General features: G+C 43.5%; 1 protein-coding gene across 2 annotated transcripts in view; it reads right to left on the reverse strand.

The window, feature by feature from the left end:
* The window catches only part of LOC311227688 (histone-lysine N-methyltransferase 2B-like), a 164,691-nt gene that overhangs the window by 118,506 nt on the left and 24,645 nt on the right, over window positions 1-21,540 (reverse strand). For both annotated transcript variants that reach the window (XM_084313440.1, XM_084313439.1), the window contains exons 3-4: window positions 20,952-21,124; window positions 19,745-19,828 (exon numbers count right to left, since the gene is read on the reverse strand). In XM_084313440.1, the coding sequence (XP_084169566.1) occupies window positions 19,745-19,828; window positions 20,952-21,124 (257 nt within the window). The remainder of the gene's footprint in view (window positions 1-19,744; window positions 19,829-20,951; window positions 21,125-21,540) is intronic.

Here is a 21,540-nt window from a genome sequence, read left to right on the forward strand (position 1 = left end):
CTATGTATTGTGTCGAGATCGAGTCCCGTGAGCCAAACAGAGTGCCCGGAAGTAATATGGTCGACCAGCACAACCTCCATAGCACTTCCTGTTTGGCGATTGCGCCGATCGGCCACCAGATGGCGCTCCTGAACCGCCAGAGAGCTCAGTGGGTCCTCCTGGTGGATCTCAGGCCAGCGGAGGGGAAATATGAATCCGATCGCAGATTTTTGAAATATTGATATAAGGACGCTGTACAGCGTCTTCCGGCAACTTGAGCATGGCCGGGAATGACGCTGTAAAGCGTTTTCCGGCAGTCAAAGTTGTTAATGTCGGTCACGGAATTATAAACGACCCCCCCCCCCTCCGTTCACCGTTTAGGACCATGTACAGTTTAAATTTTTAATATAACGTTGATCGGTATCAAACTGCATTTGACAATCTAATATACCGTAATTCCTCTAATAGTAACCGGGTCTCAAATACAAGCCGGGTCTCTATTAATGGCCGGGTGCGCTCTTGAGCTAAGCAATTATAAGCCGGCCTCCTAATACAAGCCGGGTTACTAATATACTGAGCTGCATATACTGAGCTAGTTACTTGATTTCACTTTGAAAACGTTGAAATGACCAGTGACCACCTGTAATTGCACTGTTTACTATTTCATACAGTACTTGGTTTCAATAAATGAACCCAGTACATTTTACTGGGTTCAAACTGACACAAAATGTTGATTTATTCATTATGATCCGTTTGAAAATTTGAAATATAGGCCTCCCTCTTATACAGGCCTCCTCCTAATACAAGCCTGGTACCCGCTACAGTTGAAACAAATACAAGCCGGGGTTACTATTAGAGGAATTACGGTATGCATTTATGCCTATATCTCACGTTCTATGAAATACTGCAGAAAACGATAAAAACATATTTATACTCTAGACCAGGGAGGGGCAACTGGCGGCCCGCGGGCCGCATGCGGCCCTCACCGACGTTCCATGCGGCCCCAGGCCAATATATAAAAAAAATAAATAAATAAAAAAATTTGTATTTTTTAATTTTTAATTTTTTTGTATTTTTTTGTATTGTATTCGACTAAGAAGAGTTGGCAGTCGACTATGGCTCCTTTCGATCGATTAGTCGACTATTTGACTAATAGGGGTCAGCCCTAGTGTGGACATATGAAACGCTGTTGAAAGTGCCGTGCAGCAATATGGGGGTTTTGATAAACTGTCGGCTGTTGTTACCGATGGAGCACCGGCAATGAAAGGAAAACGCACAGGATTCGCCGGGCTTCTGGCAGAGTGGCGTTGAGTGTCCAATGCTGCACTGCATTATACATCAGGTAAGATCGCTAACATAATTTCCATCTATTGTGGGTCACTAATAATGACCAATGCGAGTCGAGTGTAGTCAAATTATATGCGAGAGTCGTTAAATCGTTTTTCTTTTTTTTTATCTGATATAGGAGGCTCTCTGTGCCAAGAAGCTTGACTACTACAGCCATGTTATGGATTTGGTTACCAAGGTTACCAATCTAATTCGTGGAGGCAACAGGTCACTAAACCATAGAAAGTTTGTCTCCTTTTTGGAAGAGATGGACACTGATTATGGCGACTTGCAGCTACACACAGAAATCCGATGGCTGAGCCGTCGGAAAGTACAGGAGCGACATTGAAACACTGCAAATGCAATTCAATGATCGGTTTGAAGATTTCAACGGCATGCAGTCACGGATAGCGCTGTTTGCCGGCGCCCTCACCGCTACGGTGTCAGAGCAGCCCCCACCGTTGCAGCTTGAACTGTGCGAGCTACAGTCAGATCCTTTTTTTCAAGCAAAGAGAAATGAGAGGGGAATTTCGTTTTGGAAACTGCTACCTGAGCCCCGCTTCCCACTCCTCAGGGACTTTGCCCTCTCTATGGCCAGTATGTTTGGGAGCACATACATATGCGAGAGCAATTTCTCAAACATGAAGCACATCAAGTCAAAGGAGAGAAACAGGCTGTCGGAAGAAACATTATTTCATCTGATGCAGATTGCATGCACAAACATTGATGTTGACATTCCTGCTATTGTGCGCCAACAAGAGAGACCACAAGTGTCTCATTAAAGACAGGGGGGGAGGAGATGATGAAGAGGTGTAGAGGGGGGGGGAGGAGGAGATGATGAAGAGGTGTAGAGAGGGGGGAAGAGATGATCAAGAGGTGTAGAGAGGGGGGGGGGAGATGATGGAGAGGTGTAGAGAGGGGACCATTATTATTATTATTATTATTATTATTATTATTATTATTATTATTATTATAACCATTATTGACCCACTGTGGGGCGAGGGTGAATGTCATGCCAGTTTGATAAAGGGTCAATGGGAGGCATGTAGTATTGCACTTTACTTTACTTGCACTTTACTTGTTTACTTTTGTAGTGTTCAGATAACACTAATAACACAAAGCAGCATTCCTGCTGCATTTCACTACAACAGACAAAACATTCCTGAGTGCTTCATATCCATAACATGCATTTCAGTGTTATAATGTTTTGTTTAGTAGCAGGATAAAAGTTTATACATTTAACAAAATCATTTATTATTGCACTTTTGATTTACTGTTGTAGTGAAATGCAGCAGGAATGCTGCTTTGTGTTTGTTGAGCAGTGGGCTTTAAGTTCATACATTTATTTTATTAGAAGCCTTAATTATAATTGATCATTTTTGTATATATTTGGGGTTACACAGCAATACTTTTAAATTCAGCTGTTTATAAATTCAAAAAGTTGAAATTGCATTACTAAATGCATTTGAAATGGAATAAAAACAAAGTTACAACAAATTATAATTGTTTATATACCTTGTGACTATTAGGGCTATTTGAGTGATGGGGTACTACTGGCGGGACTGCCGATAAACAATGCGGCCCCCCAGATTGATTGTGGACATTTTGTGGCCCTCACCATATACAAAGTTGCCCACCCCTGCTCTAGACGGTATTTTCGTATGAATGTGTGAATGAAAAAGTAAAACGTTCCTACATCCTGAACGATAGATAATTGATGTTGAATGGGCCATAGTAATGTCAATTTAGCAATACAATTTAAAAAGTTATAGCCCAGCAAAGAAGGTGAACATCTCCATAGACAAATAGCGCTGGCAGAGGATGGTTTAAGATGATCAAAGTGGTGGCAGAGAATGGGTTAATGTTAAGCTGTAGGAATATTTCGCCTAAAGGTACATGCCTAAGTAAATGGAAGATTGCTCCACTTCTGCAAGGTCAATTTGCATGTTCTTGGTATCTAGGAACATCTAGGGACCTGGGGGTATGTATTTCCAGTGTCAGAAATGTTGTGTCTGTTACTAGGCTGAGTAAATTGTAATGAAGAAAATGAGAATATAAAATATGATTTATGATTTTTGCATCTTTGATCATGTTAAATCTGCGGGGTACGAGAAAATGCTCACTGAGCTCATTCACCACCTTATTGAGATCATGTGTACAGAGAATCTAAGCAAATGAATAAAGGGAAGATGATTAAACAGAAGGATTTGTAGATACAGTAATTAATGATAATCGATTTGAACACTTTGGGTGCCGGGAAACGCCTAAACACGTCATTCCCGGCCATGCTCAAGTTGCCGAAGACGCCTTACAGCGTCTTTAATATCAATATTTCAAAAATCTGGGATCGGATTCATATGTCCCCTCCGCTGGCCTGAGATCCACCAGGAGGACCCACTGAGCTCTCTGGCGGTTCAGGAGCGCCATCTGGTGGCCGATCGGCGCAATCGCTTAACAGGAAGTGCCGTAGAGGTTGTGCTGGACGGCCGTATTACTTCCGGGCACTCGCTAATAGGTCCCGGGACTCGATCTCGACACACTACATAGCGATCGATTGCCAATAATTTGGACGTATATACCATTATACAAGCTGGAGATGGACCGGGTAAATCTACATCCCATAATGATAAAATGTCTACTCTACGATGATCGCCCAACGGCGCGAGGAGACTGGGGTGAGTTTTAGCGTGTAAAGTTACCGTCTTCGATACTAACTGCTATTATCAACATTTGACCCACATTAGATGATTGGTATAACGCTGCCCACGGAATTATAAACGCCCCCTAGCCCATCCGGTCAACATCAGATGACGTGTAGTAACTTCTAGAAGTATGTCTAGTTGGAATTTTTTATATCGCGCTGATTGCCATAAAACTGTATTGCATCATCAATATAATGTATTTGGGGCTATAGATCACGTTCTGGAGAAAGCTGCAGAAAGAGATGAAAACATACTTATACATTAGACCATACTTTACTATGAATATGTGAATGAAAAAGTTTAACGTTGCTACACAATGAACAATACATATAGGACTTTGAATGGGCCCTAATAATGGCAATGTAGCAATAGAATTTAAAACGTTATAGCCCTGCAAAGAAGGGGACTTTCTCTATAGACAAATAGAGCCGGCAACCTACGGTTGATAATGAATTTAACCCACGGCAGCCAAAGTGTTAATTATAAATTCATATTTGACCTTGAACTTGACCTTGACCTTATTATGGCCAAATCATACATCTACGGATAGGGAAAATGCTCCTCTTTCCAATGACAGGGTTGAATCTGGATTTAGTCATTTCCTTGCGGTTTTTACGATAATTAGCATTTTCCGATAATTTTCGTATTTCCGCTAAATCGTATAAAACATCGGTAAAGCGGTTAGGTGGCGTAGCGGAGATTGCGTTCGTCACCAACCCCGGAGCTGTGAGCTGGATTCGCCTGTTCGAATCCAGCTCACAGCTCCGGGGTTGTCACCAGCTTGGCTGGCCGTTCACACTAATACAATTGGCTGTATTAGAGGGTGGGAGAAGCTGGCGGGGTGGGTCCGGGTCGTTGTAAACAGCGACTCCTACAGTTCGGTCGGGGCGCCTGCTAAGCGCGGATAGGACCTGAGTGGGATAGTGTGATCCTTCCACACGCTACGCCCTCTCAGGGAGGATCCGCGCTGCCAGGTGAAAAGAAGCGGTTGATTGGCTGGACGTGTGTCGGAGGAAGCATGTGATAGCCTCCACTCTACCAGATGATCTGACTGTGGGGGGTAAGTGCGCAGCGACCAGGAAGGGGATTGGGAATTGGCATACGACTAACATTGGGATGGGAGAAAATCGGAGGAAAATGGAGGTAAAAATGCAAATATACACTTTGACTACTGTTTTTGATAGGGTTATGGTCTTTACTCTTGGCTACAAAATAATAATTAATTAATTTTTTTTTTAAACATTAACAGATTGCAGAATGGGTACAATACAGTACAGCTCAATACACAATTGTTAAGGGGATGCAGACCAGAGAAAGACTTTCGTCTTGTTTACATCAGGGTACCCCATTTTCAATTCATCGGGACATATATGACATACAGATAGACAGTACTGGTACATCTATACATTTATGACATACCAGATTTGCAAATACGGTACCGTTTGTGATACAAAAAGAGTCCAGAAAAGAGAGTATATACATTTGACGTAAAAACTGTACATTGGAGGTTGGGTGGGTGGGGGGGGGACTATACATTGGAGGTGGTTGGGTGGGGTGGGGTGGGGGGTTGGGTAGGAGGGGTGGGGGGGGAACACTGTACACCTGTACAAGCAAAACTGTATGTACATTGGAATATTGACAAAACCATGCTTGGTCATTTACTGTACATTGGAGGGGGTTGGGTTAGGACATTTACAGGGGCCAGTTTCGAATTGCAGTCTCCCGTAGGTGTTCTTTGAGTGATTTTGAAAGTGGGTAGTGATTCACATTCCTTTACAGCTTTGGGTAGGGCGTTCCACATTGATGTAGCATAATTGCGAAACGTGTTTAGTTCCTTGTTTGAGCCGAATCTGGGTTTAACATGATTTGTGGAGCTCCCTCTGGTGTTGTGATCGTGGTATTCACTGACCTTTGGAAAGTATTTTGACATGTACATGGGTACCGGCTTGGTCGTGTAGTGTATCTTGTAGACCAGGCCCATTGCAAGTTGCTGTACTCTGTCGTCTACTCTAAGCCATCCTAGGTTGTCAAAGTGGGCAGTGGTGAGGTGGGTTCTAGGAGTAAGGTCAAGCAGTAGTCTGACCAGTTTGTTTTGAGATGTTTTTAATTTTGTTTTTAGCGCCTTTGAGGTGCTTTGGTACCATGAGGTGCAAGCATAGTCGTAGTACCCTTGAATGAGTGCTCCTGCCAGAGTCTTCAGGGTATTCTTGCTTACCAGAGGAGATCCGGTACAAGAATCGAGTTCGTTGGTTGACTTTTTTTATTACATTGGATGCCATTTTGTCACAGGAAAGATTAGCCTCTAGGATGGAACCCAGGTAGATAATTTCTAGGGATGCCCCGATCAAGTTTTTTGCCACCGATACCGATCACCGATCGTCTTGAGCCATATCGGCCAATACCGATCCGATATCGATCGTTTTTGAAAATATATATATATATATATTTTATATAATTTTTTTTTTAATATATATATATTATATAATTATACTTGTAGTTGTATTATCTGCGAGACATCGCCACCACGCAACAAGTAAAAATGCTCGCTATCTCCACTGTCTGTGTGTATACGCTTTGGTCAAATCACATTCAGCATGCCCTCAGCAGGGTATATCTGCGGCTCTGCAGATATACCCTACTCCCTCAGCTAGCCCCGTTTGTGACTGCGATGCAAGCCGGGGCTCGAATACGCATCGAATCAATGTTATAAGACATTGATATCAGGAGCTATCTGTAGCTACTGCTAGCCGGCTAGATAACGTTAAGACAACGCCTCAGTGAACTATTTAGTTGAATGGGACATTTCGTTTTGAACAGTGAGCTAACGTGAGCTAACATGAGCTAACGTGAGCTAACGGAGGTATCATACACTAGTACTAGACCAGTGTTTCTCAAAGTGTGGGGCGCGCCCCCCAGGTGGGGCGCAGAGGCATGACAGGGGGGGCCTTGAGATTTAAAAAAACTAATATATATTTATATAGATTTTTTTAATATTTTTTTGGATTACAGAAAATTATCACTAAAGTGCTATCTGTTGCAGCTGCACTGTTCTCCATGAAAATACCAAATTTGGATAAGTTTGACAATTTCTCAAAATCTGAAAATCATTATTTAATAAAACACAGAAAAGGCGGGCGGTCAGGTGGCGTAACGGAGATTGCGTTCGTCACCAAACCCCGGAGCGGCTAGATTCGCCTGTTCGAATCCAGCTCACAGCTCCGGGGTTGTCACCAGCTTGGCTGGCCGTTCACACTAATACAATTGGCAGTATTAGAGGGTGGGAGAAGCTGGCAGGGTGGGTCCGGGTCGTTGTAAACAGCGACTCCTACAGTTCGGTCGGGGTGCCTGCTAAGAGTGGGATAGTGTGATCCTTCCACACGCTACGCCCTCTCAATGAGAATCCGCGCTGCCAGGTGAAAAGAAGCGGTTGATTGGCTGGACGTGTGTCGGAGGAAGCACGTGATAGCCTCCACTCTCCCAGACCGCCTGTGGGGGGTAAGTGCGCAGCGACCAGGAAGGGGATTGGGAATTGGCATAACGACTAAACATTAGGATGGGAGAAAATCGGAGGAAAATGGAGGGGGGAAAAGATATATATATATATATATATATATATATATATATATATATATATATATATATATATAAAAAAAAAAAAAAAAAAAAAAGCTTCCCGACACATCTCCATCCAAACTCTTGGAAGAACTCATTGAAATCTCATCTGATACCACCTGGAGAGCTAGTTTCAGAGTGTGGTGCTGAGTACCAAGTATCTCATGATGCAGCATGATGCAGCAGTTAGGTTTGCTTATTTCCTATGTTCGCTTTGTAAATTCCCAGTCACTGAGTGAAGATCTGCTGTTTTACAAATATGTCAAAAACAGAGCGACAGCTGATGAGCTCTTCAAAATTATTGACAGTTACCTGACAGAACATGGACTGAAATGGGAGAACTGTGTGGGCTTTTGCTCTGACGGTGCGCAGGCCATGGCAGGGAAAAGGAGGGGGCTACAGGCGCTCATCAAGGGGGTCTCGCCAAACGCGCAATGGATGCACTGTAAATTCACAGAGAGGCGCTAGCGTCAAGACAGCTTAGCCCTGAGCTGAATGAGGTTTTGACAGAAGTTATAAACGTGGTAAATTTCATCAAAACCCGACCCCTGAAAGCGCGCCTGTTCTCTGCGCTGTGTGAGGAGATGGGAGCGGACCATTCTGCAGTGCTGTTTCACAGCGAGGCAAGGTGGCTCTCGCGAGGGAAGGTGTTGTCAATTTGAAAGGTCACGATATTGGTGTCAGGGCTGTACACTGCGATCATCTCGTCGCAAATTGCCCCCTAATCTGGCCGGTGCGAGTGGAAAATATCATCTGGGGGCAAGCTTGCGAGTAGTGATTGCAACCCTTCATTCGCATTTCAGTCCTAAATTAATCCATACAAATTGGATAAAACATTAGCCTACAACCAGGGCATAATGTTGCGGTTGTAATTTCATTAGACAGACCAGCGCGGACCTTTAATAACATGCAATTTGATTGACACGAGCAATGGGCTAACGTTAGCTGCTATCCACGGTATCCATTAGGATTATGCTAAGCTAACTAGCGTTAGCTGCTGCTAACCCTGGACACCAGTCAAAGCGGACTCCACAACACTAGTTCCATTCGGGAGGAAAGGGGGTGGGTTATATTGACAACGCTTGACAACAGAAATTTAAACATAACTTCATATTTATTGGTTATTCGTTTCTGTTACTGTATATCATCCACTTTCCATCTCCGTCTGTTAAACGTTTCCTGTTTACATTCGAGTGTGACGTCATCACCTACGGCAGCTTAGACCAGTGGTTCCCAAAGTCGGGGTCGCGACCCAAAGGTGGGCCGCGAGCAGCCACGGGTGGGCCGCGAGATGATTAAAAAAAAATAAAAAAAATATATTCTTTTTATTTTTTTTTATTTTTTTTTTTTTGTCAGGCCACTGAACTTAGAAGCAGGCCAGGGCAGTGTTTCTAGTTGTATTCTAAAATTCTATTCTATTGTATTCTAAAATGTGACTATATGGTTTTATATTAACTTAATAAATAAACAAAAACGAAAAATCTACTTATTTCAACGAACATTTCAAACTAAATAACAGATTATGCACATAAAACGCTGAAAACAACCGAAGCAACAATAGTATTTTAATGAGGCTATTATTATTATCATTATTATTTTGCAACAAGTTAGCCCTCTCATAAATAGCACATATAAATTAATAACTAACTTGAACTAACTTAATAGGATTGAAGTGATATTTGGCTTAAAAAATCGATCGCATGGCAAAAAAAAAAAAAAAAAAAAGCCAGACGATGTGCATTGGGCCGCGGCTCTCTGACGCCTTATTTTCTGGGCCCCGGCCTGAAAAGTTTGGGAACCCCTGGCTTAGACGATCAAAACGCGAACCTAGAACAAAACCCGGAGGGGGGGGCTGGCTCTCTCATTCGTTCTCGCCCCCTCTCTCTCTCTCTGACTGATTGAAAACTTTATTAACAGATTGCAGAATGGGTACAATACAGTACAGCTCTCTCTACATTCAATGATTTAAAGTAGCCAAACGTTACAGACAGTATAAATACTAACTGGATAGTTGATGAAACATTTAATTTCATTATCTGAAATATTCTAAAATCATTAAGTCTGCTATAAGCCATTATCCCTTTGCGTGTGTGATTATTATTTTCTCACAGTAGTGTGTATATATATATATATATATATATATATATATATATATATATATATGTGTGTGTGTGTGTGTGTGTGTTTGGCTAAAGTGGATAGAAAACACAGTACTGTGCAAAAAAAAGGCACCCAAAAGTTTTTATATAAATGGTCTTAGATGTAAATAAATTTTTTATTAGTGTGTCAGTAGACTACTCTTAGTACATTTTCATTCAATTATTTTTTAAAGCATCTTCATGGTTTAATAATGCAAACATATGTTGCAGGGACTTATTATAATCATCATATTGGCGTGACTGTATGCATCAAAGGGTTAAATCAAGCATTTTTAAGTGCTTTAGAGGAAATGTCAAAATATTGCGATATATATCGTGTATCGTGATATGGCCAAAAAATATCGCGATATCATTTAGAGGCCATATCGCCCAGCCCTACTATAATGGTAAAATAGTTATTTAAAAATTTGCCCCTAAAAAATATTCTTTGCCCCTAAATTTCTCATTTAGGGGCAAGTGTGCCCCTAGTGAAAAAGCTTAGCGTACAGCCCTGGGTGTTATTTCAATAAATTTAAACATGGCCCATTTCATGACTATTTTGTTGGAGCGAGGGGGTTGGGCCCAAAATATTTTGGTCCGCCAAAGGGGGGCCTGACAGAAAAAGTTTGAGAAGCACTGTACTAGACTATTGCTGGAGCATTTGTTGATATCAGGAGCTATCAGTAGCTAGCCGGCTAGATACCGTTAGACAATGCCTCATCATGTATTAAACTAAAAGTGAATAGTTGACTGGGTCATTTTGTAACGGTAGCTAACGTTAGCTCACGGAGGTCCCAGTGTCCCACTAGACTAGACTAGACTAGTGTTTACATGGGTGCGGGAGGGGCTGGAGGAGGAGGAGCAGACGCCGCAGCTCTCTCCGTGTGTCTGAGACAGAACTCAGCGAGTGAGATCTCCGCTCAGAATTGGATCATGTTTTTTTCGATCGGTTTTGACGATCGGCGACAATAAAGCATCATCACCGATCGCATATTTATACTGATTATCGGCCGATAACGATCGGTGGCCGATCGATCGGGGCATCCCTAGTAATTTCATCTTTCCTTGTGACAATATTGTCACCCACTGTAACTGAGAAGCCGTCGGCTTTGCTGAGTTTGTTATTTGAACAGAAGAGAATGGACTCTGTTTTGACCATGTGTAATGATAGTTTGTTATCAGCGAGCCATATGCAGATTTTGCCTAGTTCCGAGTGGAGGGTTTTTTCAACCTGTAACTTGTTCTCGTCAGAGACCAGCAGGGCTGAGTCGTCCGCAAACAGGAACAAGTTGCAGTCACAAGTTGACAACATGGCATTTGCATAAATTAGGAACAGTAGCGGTCCTAGTATGCTTCCTTGTGGAACACCACAGCTCACTGGGAGGGGGGGGGGATAGGGTACCGTTTACCTCCACCATCTGTTCTTTCCCCTCAAGGTAGGATTGCATCCAGCTCACTGATAGACCAATTTCAAAACCAATTGCTTTTAGCTTGTCAATCAGAATGGAGTGATTGACAGTGTTGAAGGCCTTTTGTAGGTCCAGCATGACCATGGCGCAGTATTTGCCCGCATTCCACGTCTTGTTTGATGTGGTCGTACAAATAGAGAAGGCATGCGTCAGTGGAGTGGGATGTTCTGAAGCCAGATTGGAATTCGTAGATTAGATTTTTTTTCCGCTAAGTACCTTTCGACCTGTTCGTAGACAATTTTTTCCATGACTTTCGAGATGGAGGTAAGAATAGAAACAGGGCGGTAGTTGCCTGGGTCTAATTTGCTGCCCTTTTTGTGCAGAGGGGCCACCCTCGCAATTTTGAAGTCCTTGGGGACGTGTCCCTGTTTTATGGAGAGGTTTATTATGTGTGTGATGACTGGGGTGATGGCGGCTGCCGAGTCTCTGAGGAATTTGGAGGGGATGTTGTCATGGCCACTGAGGCCTTGTTAGGTTGGAGGGCGCTCAGTTTTTTTGAGTACCTCATCTGTTACCATTTCCAGCTTGAAGTCGTCTTTGCGGACCCCTAGGTTTTTGTAGTAAGCTACTATGTGTTCTACCCCATAATGCCCTGAGTGGGAGGGTAGTTTGTTTACCAGTGTTGTGGCTATGTTTGTGAAGAAAATGTTTAAGTAATTGGCTACATCCAGCTTGTCTGTGATGAGCGTGTTGTCCGTCTTTATGTTTATGTTTGAGAATCTGGTTTTAAGTTTTTTACTGCAGCCTAGTTGATTATTGAGTAATTTCCAAAGTTCACATGGTTTGTTTTTGTTTTCCTCAGTTTTGTCATTGATGAAATTCTTTTTAGTAGTTTTGATCATGGAGTTTACGTCGTTTCTTAGTCCATTTCTTTCCAGTTCGAGTTCAGTCACGTGGGCTTGGAGTTCACTGCTCGTGCTTTTGGTAAGCTTTGACTGACTTTTACGAAACTCTGATGTGAATCGGTACTCTGTAGTACCGACGTAATTCAGTCAGTTCTCTTAAAAGTACAGAGTTCTTCATCACTTGGCGACAGACATTCATGTTAGTGAGCAGCTACTACAGCTGTGAGTTAGTTAGTGACATAGAGGTGCTTCCATCTAGAAACTAGGACCCAGTATAGGCGTTTTGGCAGATATGTCCAATGAGATTTAATGAACTATGATTAGCGATTAGGTAATTGTAGACTGTCGATAGGATCTGTGGCCATTTCTCCACCTGAGAGGATAATTATTTAAATCAGTTGTAATCCGTAGGCATATTTTCAACCAAATAATAGTAACGGACTGTGCATCATTTGCCAGACCTATTCCACAGTGTAACAGTGGATGAAAACGGTAAAGGAACTGTGTACTTCTTCCACCACTGCCTACGCACACACACTGCCCAACAGCCCCGCCTCCTCTCATCACAGTGCTGATTGCTACTCCTCTCTCGTCCTGAAAATAGTTTGCAGGTCTCGTCACTGTTAGCTTGTTAACCTCTTTATATATATATATATATATATATATATATACGTTATTGGGCGCCAATAACGTTCAATTTTAATATCCCATTCAATGTCAGGGACCTGTATGTTGCCGTTAAAAGGCATACTGGGGGCGGTTAGGTGGCCGAGCGGAGATTGCGTTCGTCACCAACCCCGGAGCTGTGAGCTGGATTCGCCTGTTCGAATCCAGCTCACAGCTCCGGGGTTGTCACCAGCTTGGCTGGCCGTCTGCACTAATACAATTGGCTGTATTAGAGGGTGGGAGAAGCTGGCGGGGTGGGTCCGGGTCGTTGTAAACAGCGACTCCTACAGTTCGGTCGGGGCGCCTGCTAAGCGCGGATAGGACTTGAGGGGGATAGTGTGATCCTCCCACACGCTACGCCCTCTCGATGAGAATCCGCGCTGCCAGGTGAAAAGAAGCGGTGATTGGCTGGACGTGTGTCGGAGGAAGCACGTGGTAGCCTCCACTCTCCCAGATGATCTGACTGTGGGGGGTAAGTGCGCAGCGACCAGGAAGGGACTGGGAATTGGCATACGACTAACATTGGGATGGGAGAAAAAAAGATTAAAAAAAAAAAAAAAAAAAAAAAAAGGCATACTGGGACTCCGAAGGTGCAGTACCGGCCAGATCCTGCTAGTAGGCAGTATCGAGAGTGCAGTAAACCCTGTTCCAGACCGGGTGCTATGTTTAAACTGCTCCGGACGGACTCTTCTAGTAATGGGAAACCTAGGGCTTCACCCGATCGCATTGAATCGTTTTTGGGACCCCCGGTCCATATGTTGTGGTGGGTTATGTCGTGGACCAGATGGACATAGGATGGATCAGATGCCGATCAAATAATTGGAATATTCTTTTTGGAATACCACCGACCACAGGTAAGGACAATCTGACGTCAATTTCAGCTTGATCGTGCAAGGTTATCACACCCATCCCCCTGATCGGCATGTGTTGTGGTAATAACAAATGACGTTACTGGCAATCCAATAATCAGAAACGACCCCCCCCCCCTTCATGCATTGATGATTAAACATAATTCCTATGAGTAGGGGTGGGTACCGAATTATGTACTTTTAAGGGTCCCGACCGAAACACGTCGGTACTACCGTGTATCGATTCTTCTTTATGGCATATTGAACGGAAGGTTCATACTGTCAATTGACAATGACCTTGGATCCATAGCTATAATATAAAATATAGATTTAGATTCTACAAACAACGTGACGCACAGTGAACGTTTGTAATGAAAAATACTGTAAAGAACAGGGCTTAGGGTTCGTGGATAACTGGTCCTCTTTCTGGGGGCGCCCTGGCTTGCTGAGAAAGGACGGCGTGCATCCTAACATGCAAGGCGCCTCTCTCTTATCTCGCAATATAGACAAGATTATAGCTTCGGGCTGACAGCCACCCCACAAGCATGCCAGGGTGCAGGCTCTTAGCGAGCCTGCTAGTCATGCTAAACCGATGGAGCCTGCCAATCCTTATACCTTTCTTGCTCGGTCCCTCCTCCACCAGGCTCCCCACTCCTCTCTTTCTATCTCTACCCTTAAACCTGTATACCCAATCAAAACTAGAATATCCCGTTACGCTCCGCTTTACCCAGCTCGTCCTTGTGCGATAAACCATGCCAACTTAATTGCGATTAAACCGACCCGCATGGCTGAAAACCGTGCTGCTAAGTATACAGAGTGTGTGAAGGTTGGCCTTATCAACATCCGCTCTCTGCCAACCAAAGCTCTTTTGGTAAATGAACTGATAACAGACCATAGTCTCGACCTATTGGGCCTCACTGAGACATGGCTTAAACCTAATGACTTTCTGCCCTTAAACGAGGCCTCACCCCCTAATTTTAGTAGCTCCCACATCGCACGCACCTCCAAAAAAGGAGGCGGAGTTGCTCTAATTTAAGACTCTAAGCACAACTTTACATCCGACGCAAACTGTAAGTTTTCCTCGTTTGAGGTGCTCCTGTTGCATCCCTCTCCACCCAGCAGAAAGTGTGGCGGTCTGATTCCTACCTCCACTGCATCTTTTGTAATGGCTGTCCTATACCGCCCCCCAGGCCCTTACACCCTCTTCCTAGATGAATTTTCAACTTTCATCTCTTGTTATGCGCTCAGATAACATTTTAATTGTTGGTGATTTTAACATTCATTCCAACAAAACTCTAGATCCCCTAAATAAGGCTTTTACCGACATCATTGACTCTGTCGGTCTCATTCAAATCGTTGACCAACCCACTCACAGTGGTGAGAACACCCTTGACCTAGTCCTAGCCCACGGTCTCACTGTGTCAAATTTGACCGTCTCCCCCTATGTTCCTGCTCTCTCAGACCACTACCTCATCAAATTTCAAATTGATCTGACGGTTTCTCGCCCAGACAGTGTAGAATCCTACATGAGCCGTCGTATTAACGCCTCAACTGTCCCAATTCTAGTCAACTGCCTACCAGACACCCTCTCTCCCTTCCTCTCTTACTCTGGCCCCCTTGATCTCTTTACAGACAAACTTAATGCCGCCCTTCGTAGCACGCTCGACATTGTCGCTCCCCTTAAACCTAAAATTAAACGTGCTCCGCAAAAACTAACTCCCTGGTTTACGGAGGAAACGCGCTCCTTTAAAAAGGCTTGTCGCAAACTTGAACATAAATGGCGTTCGACCAAACTCGAAGTATTCCGCCTCGCCTGGAATGATAGTTTACGTAACTACAAAAAGGCACTCTCACTTGCCAAAACCTCATATTTTTCCAGGCTCATAAATGAAAACAAAAACAACTCAAAGTTTCTGTTTGACACAGTTGCAAAACTTACGCAGAAACAACCAAGTGCCCTAAACCATGCGTTCTCGGCTAACGAATTCATGACATTTTTTACCAAGAAAATTGACCTCATTAGAGATGAAATTGTTGCTTTACTCAACAATCAGAGTCCCTCCCAACCTCTGACGGGCATTCCCCCCGACTTTGATTCCAGCCATACGCTATGCTGCCTTGAAAACGTCTCACTTAGTGCCCTCTCTAAACTGGTTGGCGCGGCTAAACCCTCAACCTGTCTGTTTGACCCTCTCCCAGCAACTCTCATCAAAAAACTCTTCCCAACTCTAGGCCCTGCCCTACTCAATATCTTCAACACCTCCTTGTCTACTGGCGTGGTGCCCCTGGCCTTTAAATCAGCCGTCATTAAACCACTACTTAAAAAACCGAAACTCGACCCTCTAATCTTGAAAAATTACAGACCTATCTCCAATCTTCCATTCCTATCCAAAGTGTTAGAACGGATCGTCGCAACGCAACTTACTGACCATTTATCAAACAATAATCTTAATTAATCATTTCAATCTGGCTTTAGAGCCTTACACTCCACCGAAACGGCGGTTACCAAAGTCACAAATGACTTACTGCTCTCTCTGGACTCAAACCTCACTTCTGTGCTCTTATTGCTTGATCTCAGTGCAGCCTTTGACACTATCGATCACTCGATTCTTCTAGGTCGGCTTGAGAATCATGTTGGCATTCGGGGTCTCGCACTAGCTTGGTTTAAATCCTATTTAACTGATAGAACACACTGCGTGGTCTATAATAATTTAACATCCGAGACCCTCCTAGTGCAATGTGGTGTCCCACAAGGCTCTGTCCTGGGCCCTTGGCTATTTTCGATTTACATGCTACCCCTCGGCAATATCATACGCAAATTTGGCTTAAACTTTCATTTTTACGCTGATGACACCCAATTATATATACCTATTAAGCCAAATGATTCCTCCCAACTACAAAACCTTGAGGCCTGCTTGCTTGCCGTCAAAAAATGGATGTCGCAAAACTTTCTACACCTTAATGCAGATAAAACTGAGATGTTAATTGTTGGCCCCCCAAACCACAGAGGCCTGTTTCAGGACATCTCCCTCAACTTTGATACCTGTCATGTATCCCAGAGCTCCACCATAAAAAACCTTGGAGTCATTTTTTATTCCTCCCTCTCATTTAATGCACATATAAAAAGTCACCAAAATTGCATTCTTCCATCTTCGTAATATCGCAAAATTTCGCCCCATTTTAACTCTGGCTGATGCTGAAACCCTGATTCATGCTTTTGTCTCATCACGTCTAGACTACTGTAATGCACTTTTTTCAGGCCTACCTAATTCAAGCATCAAAAATCTTCAACTCGTGCAAAATGCGGCTGCACGGATACTAACTAGAACTAGAAAATTTTATCACATCACACCAGTTTTGTCCGCCCTACACTGGCTTCCTATCCAAGCCCGATCTGACTTTAAAGTGCTACTCCTCACCTACAAAATTTTAAATGGGCTTGCACCGCTCTATCTATCCGATCTCATCTCCCGATACTCGCCCGCTCGTGCTCTGCGCTCACAAAATGCGGGGCTTCTATCGATCCCTAGGGTTAAAAAAGAAATCCGCCGGCCACAGAGCCTTTGTCTACCGCGCTCCCTACCTGTGGAACAAATTACCTGCCGTCATCAGGTGCGCCTGCTCTGTCGAAGCTTTTAAATCCCTGCTTAAGACTCATCTTTTCTCTCTCTCCTTCAACCTACCCTGATCTCACCTGGTCGGGGACTGACCTTTAGATTAATCTGTCTAGTTTAGTTAGGGTACTACATGGTACTACTGGGTAGTTTAGTTAGGGTACAGGGTGCTGCATGGTACTACAGGGTACTGCATGGTGCTACATGGCACTACAGGGTACTACATGGCTCTACATGGTACTACATGGCACTACATGGCACTACAGGGTACTACAGGGTACTACATGGTACTACATGGTACTACAGGGCACTACGGGGTACTACATGACACTACAGGGTACTACAGGGTATTACATGGCACTACGGGGTACTACATGGCACTACAGGGTACTACATGTCTGCTCTTTTGCAGCACCACAAACATGGGAACTCTCTAACTCTCCCCCCCCCCCCCCCCCCTCCGCCCCCTTCCCTCCCCCCTTCCCTCCCCCATCTCTCTGAGTGCCCGTCTCCTGGCGCTGACTAAGGTGATGGATGCCTCGGGGTCTTGGCCAAGATTGTAGTGACTGCTCTACATGCACCTCCGAGGCCTTGGATCAGTTATTTACCGTCGTCTGTCCGTGGTCCCGTCAACTGATTAACAGTATTAACAGACTGTTAACAGATTAACAGTCAACGCGGTTTCATTGCTGGGTTAAGTACTTCTATTCTATTCACATAATATGCTTACTTCATATATCTACTCCATTCACATATATGCTTACCACTTGTATCTATTGCTATGTCCGCCCACTACAATCACATGAGCTGTCTAACGCCTGTCCCGTCTCCCTGTCCCCCTATGACTTGCTGTCCTGGAGTGCTGACCGGAGTGTCGGACATCCCGTGATGAAGGCCGGGAGGTTGCGACCCCCTCTGCGTGCCCCCCTGTCTCCGGATGTCTCGTAGTGGTGACCGGAGTGCCGGACGTCCCGCGATGATGTCGGGGAGTTCGCGACCCTCTCTGCGCCGCCCCCTATCTCCCTGTCTCCGGCTGTCCCTGAGCAATGACCGGAGTGTTGAATGTCCTGTGACTAAGACGGGGAGGACGTGACCCTCTTTGCGCCGCCCCTGTGCCTCAAATAGATCCGCTATCAGCTCTATCTTTAATCTTTCAAAATGTTCAGTTGCTATCGCTTTTAGCTTTATCTTTAATCTTTCAAAATGTTCAGTTGCTATTGCATGCACTCATCTGTGTTTCACTACACACATGAGTGCATGCTTACCAACTGTCCGTCTGCAACACTACTATCACCAACATCTAAGAAGGGAGATCCCCCCTTGAATGGCCCTTCTAAGGTTTCTCTCCTCCACACTGCCTGTGGAGCTTTTTTCCCTATTGTTAGGTTTTAGTGAGTTTTTCCTTACCTTCGCGTGGGGTATGTCTGGGAGTGCTTGCATTCTTAAATTTTTTTTTTGCATTCATCTAAAAATGTTTGGACCTTATGGTGTTCTTGTTCTGTTCTTGACTTATTGTTATGTTTTCTTCTTGACTTGTTTAAAGAAGACCTGTACGGCCCATGGGGACATTAACGTGTGTTGTCGGGCCTTATAAATAAATTTGATTTGATTTGATTTAATGGAAAGGCTTTCCTAGAGTGGGGCCCATCTAATGGCTAGCCAGGAATGTGTTAACGATTGTGTGTATTGAGCCGTACTGTATTGTAACCATTCTGCAATCTGTTAATACAATTTTCATTTAATCAATCACCTGCGCGGTGCCTTTGTATTAACTACATATAAATATTTATATAATTGTTTGTTTTATAGACGAAGGTTGCAACATAATTATGTAATGTAATGTTGTTGGCTGTGTAACGGAGAGCAGCCGCCAAGGCAGCGCAACTCCCAGTCCTGACTAATTATTAATTTAATTAATAATCCAATCCACTTTATTTAGAGCACATTTAAAAACAACAAAGTTGACCAAAGTGCTGTACAAGTCCCACAACATTAGTTTAAAAAAATTATAAACATTTGTAATTCCGAACCTTCGAATTATAATCGAATCTCGGCCCCGAAGCTTCGACGGCCAAAAAAAGCTTCGAAGGTCAGCCCTAGGGCGCACATTCTCCGATCAGAATGTTAAATTCATAACTGTGAGAGACTTTCGAACACACGGCGTGAAGAAAATAGGCTACACAATTATAATAATTATTATTACTTACTAAATAGCATGACATTCATTTCAGATCACATAACAATCGGAACATAAACAATAGGTCCTAAATAAATGGGGGGGGGGGGGGTTGGCGTGACGTGATTGTGGGCAGCTCTAGTTGGAGGACTACGATACTTCGATCGCACGCACATTAGGTTTGCATCTAAAAGCGCATAATGTAGTGCTGGCCCCGACGCACCAGCCAAAGAGTGGTATTGAGCCGTCGCTAAACAATGCCCACTTGCCCTTCGCATGTGGGTGTAACGAATGCCTGACTGAATACAACACAAAGAATGTGATTACTAGCCAAACACAGACAATTAAACACAAGACACTCAAGGTTACCTGAGGTTCAGCATATCTGGCCGGCACTCTGACTCTCCTTTTCCTCCTCCCACTTGCCGTCACCCCTAACTCTCTGGAACCCACCTGCATTGTTCCGGATACAGTAAGAAATACAGGATTAAAAAAAGTAAGCTCAGAATTTTGGATCCCTAGCCCCATTTCCTACTTACCAATTATGTTGGTAGAGACCAAGCTTCATGGTGGACACCTGCAGCTCCAGCTAGTTATCCACAAAACGAATGCAAAGTCAATGGGGCCACACGCCAGTCAGTAAACACTGATGCCTACTTTAAGTAGGTCAATTTGTTTTTTTACCCCCCAGAGCTTGTACAGACTGGAGCTTGGCCCCATTGATTTGGCATTACTTTTGCAGCCACAACTACGAATATTCTAGTATAAGAAACAGGATGGATTGAGCTGAGAAAGGACAACCGACAACACCATTGGTAAGTAGAAAATGGGGCTAGGCGTCCACATTTCTGAACTTACCCATTTAGCACAAGGCCATTACATACCAATATGTTAGCATATAATTACCAATCTTACAAAGTAATTTGAAAATGATCATATTTGTACGATAAAGGCAGCTCGCTCGTTACTGGCACAGAAAAAGCCCATTGAGAGGCTGAAACAGGACTGAAACAGAGGTATAGAGGCTGAAACAGGGGTATAGAGGCTGAAACAGGACTGAAACAGAGGTATAGAGGCTAAAACAGAACTGAAACAGAGATGTATAGAGGCTGCTACAATGCATAATCTGAGTGTTTTTTAATAATAACTTTATTTGTATAGTATATGTATATTTACAGTATCACAGTGTTGATGTAATTAGTCTAGGTGGAACAACAGTGCAGCTTATCGCTCTAAACAGAATAGAATAATGCCGAATTACTGTTTAACAGTTTTAAGCACCTCAAAGACCTATATTAACTTGAAAATGACTAAAAGATGTCCCCTTTAAATAGGAAATATTTCAGATCTCATTCTGTGAGAAATTGTTGTCATTTACTTGTTACTATTCATTTAGACAACAAAATTGTATACCACTCAATCATAATTTCAGCGTGATATGATCCCATTGAAAAACAGCTGGCTATACAATAATTATTGAATTATTCTCTAGCTCCACTACCAAGGGATTCAGTGAAGCAAAACACTGCAATATTGAATCTGTTTTTATTTTACCGTGTTCATCAAGAACTCTCACCTGAGACGACTTCAACTGTTTCTGCTGATCGATCTTTATAAGTTGGACCTTGGCTCTCTTGAGCAAATGGAGCATCCTCTTATTGGCTCCAGTGAGGCCGATACGTTGGCTGGGCCCGCTCCCCTCCATCAGCATGCTACCACAGGCACCTATGGGTTCAACTCCATATTTTTCTGAGGACATAAATCATGCGTCATTAATTGATAGTAGGGTTGGGTACTGAACTTGGTACTTCTAACTTAAGGGTACCGACCGAATTACATCGGTACTACCAAATACCGATTCACGTTAGATCAATCGGTGCCACATTTCGGTATCTTGAGAGCAGGTAGATTTAGACCCACCCAGGTAGAAAATAATCTGAATGACGCGTAATTGACTCATTTCATAATGCACACAGACCAACGCGGACCTTCAATTTGAGAAACTATGACATCTAGGGCTGCAACGATTAGTGATTATGAAAAATCTTCTACGAGATATTGTTGCGTCATTAAAAAAAATAAAAAAAAATATTATAATTTTTTTTTGCACTACCTATCTTTGTGAAAGTGGCTTCTCAGCTCTGGTCCAGCCAGCTGAAGACGTC

Source organism: Notolepis coatsorum (assembly GCF_963971535.1).
Source record: "Notolepis coatsorum genome assembly, chromosome: 4".
Taxonomy (NCBI): Eukaryota; Metazoa; Chordata; class Actinopteri; order Aulopiformes; family Paralepididae; genus Notolepis; species Notolepis coatsorum.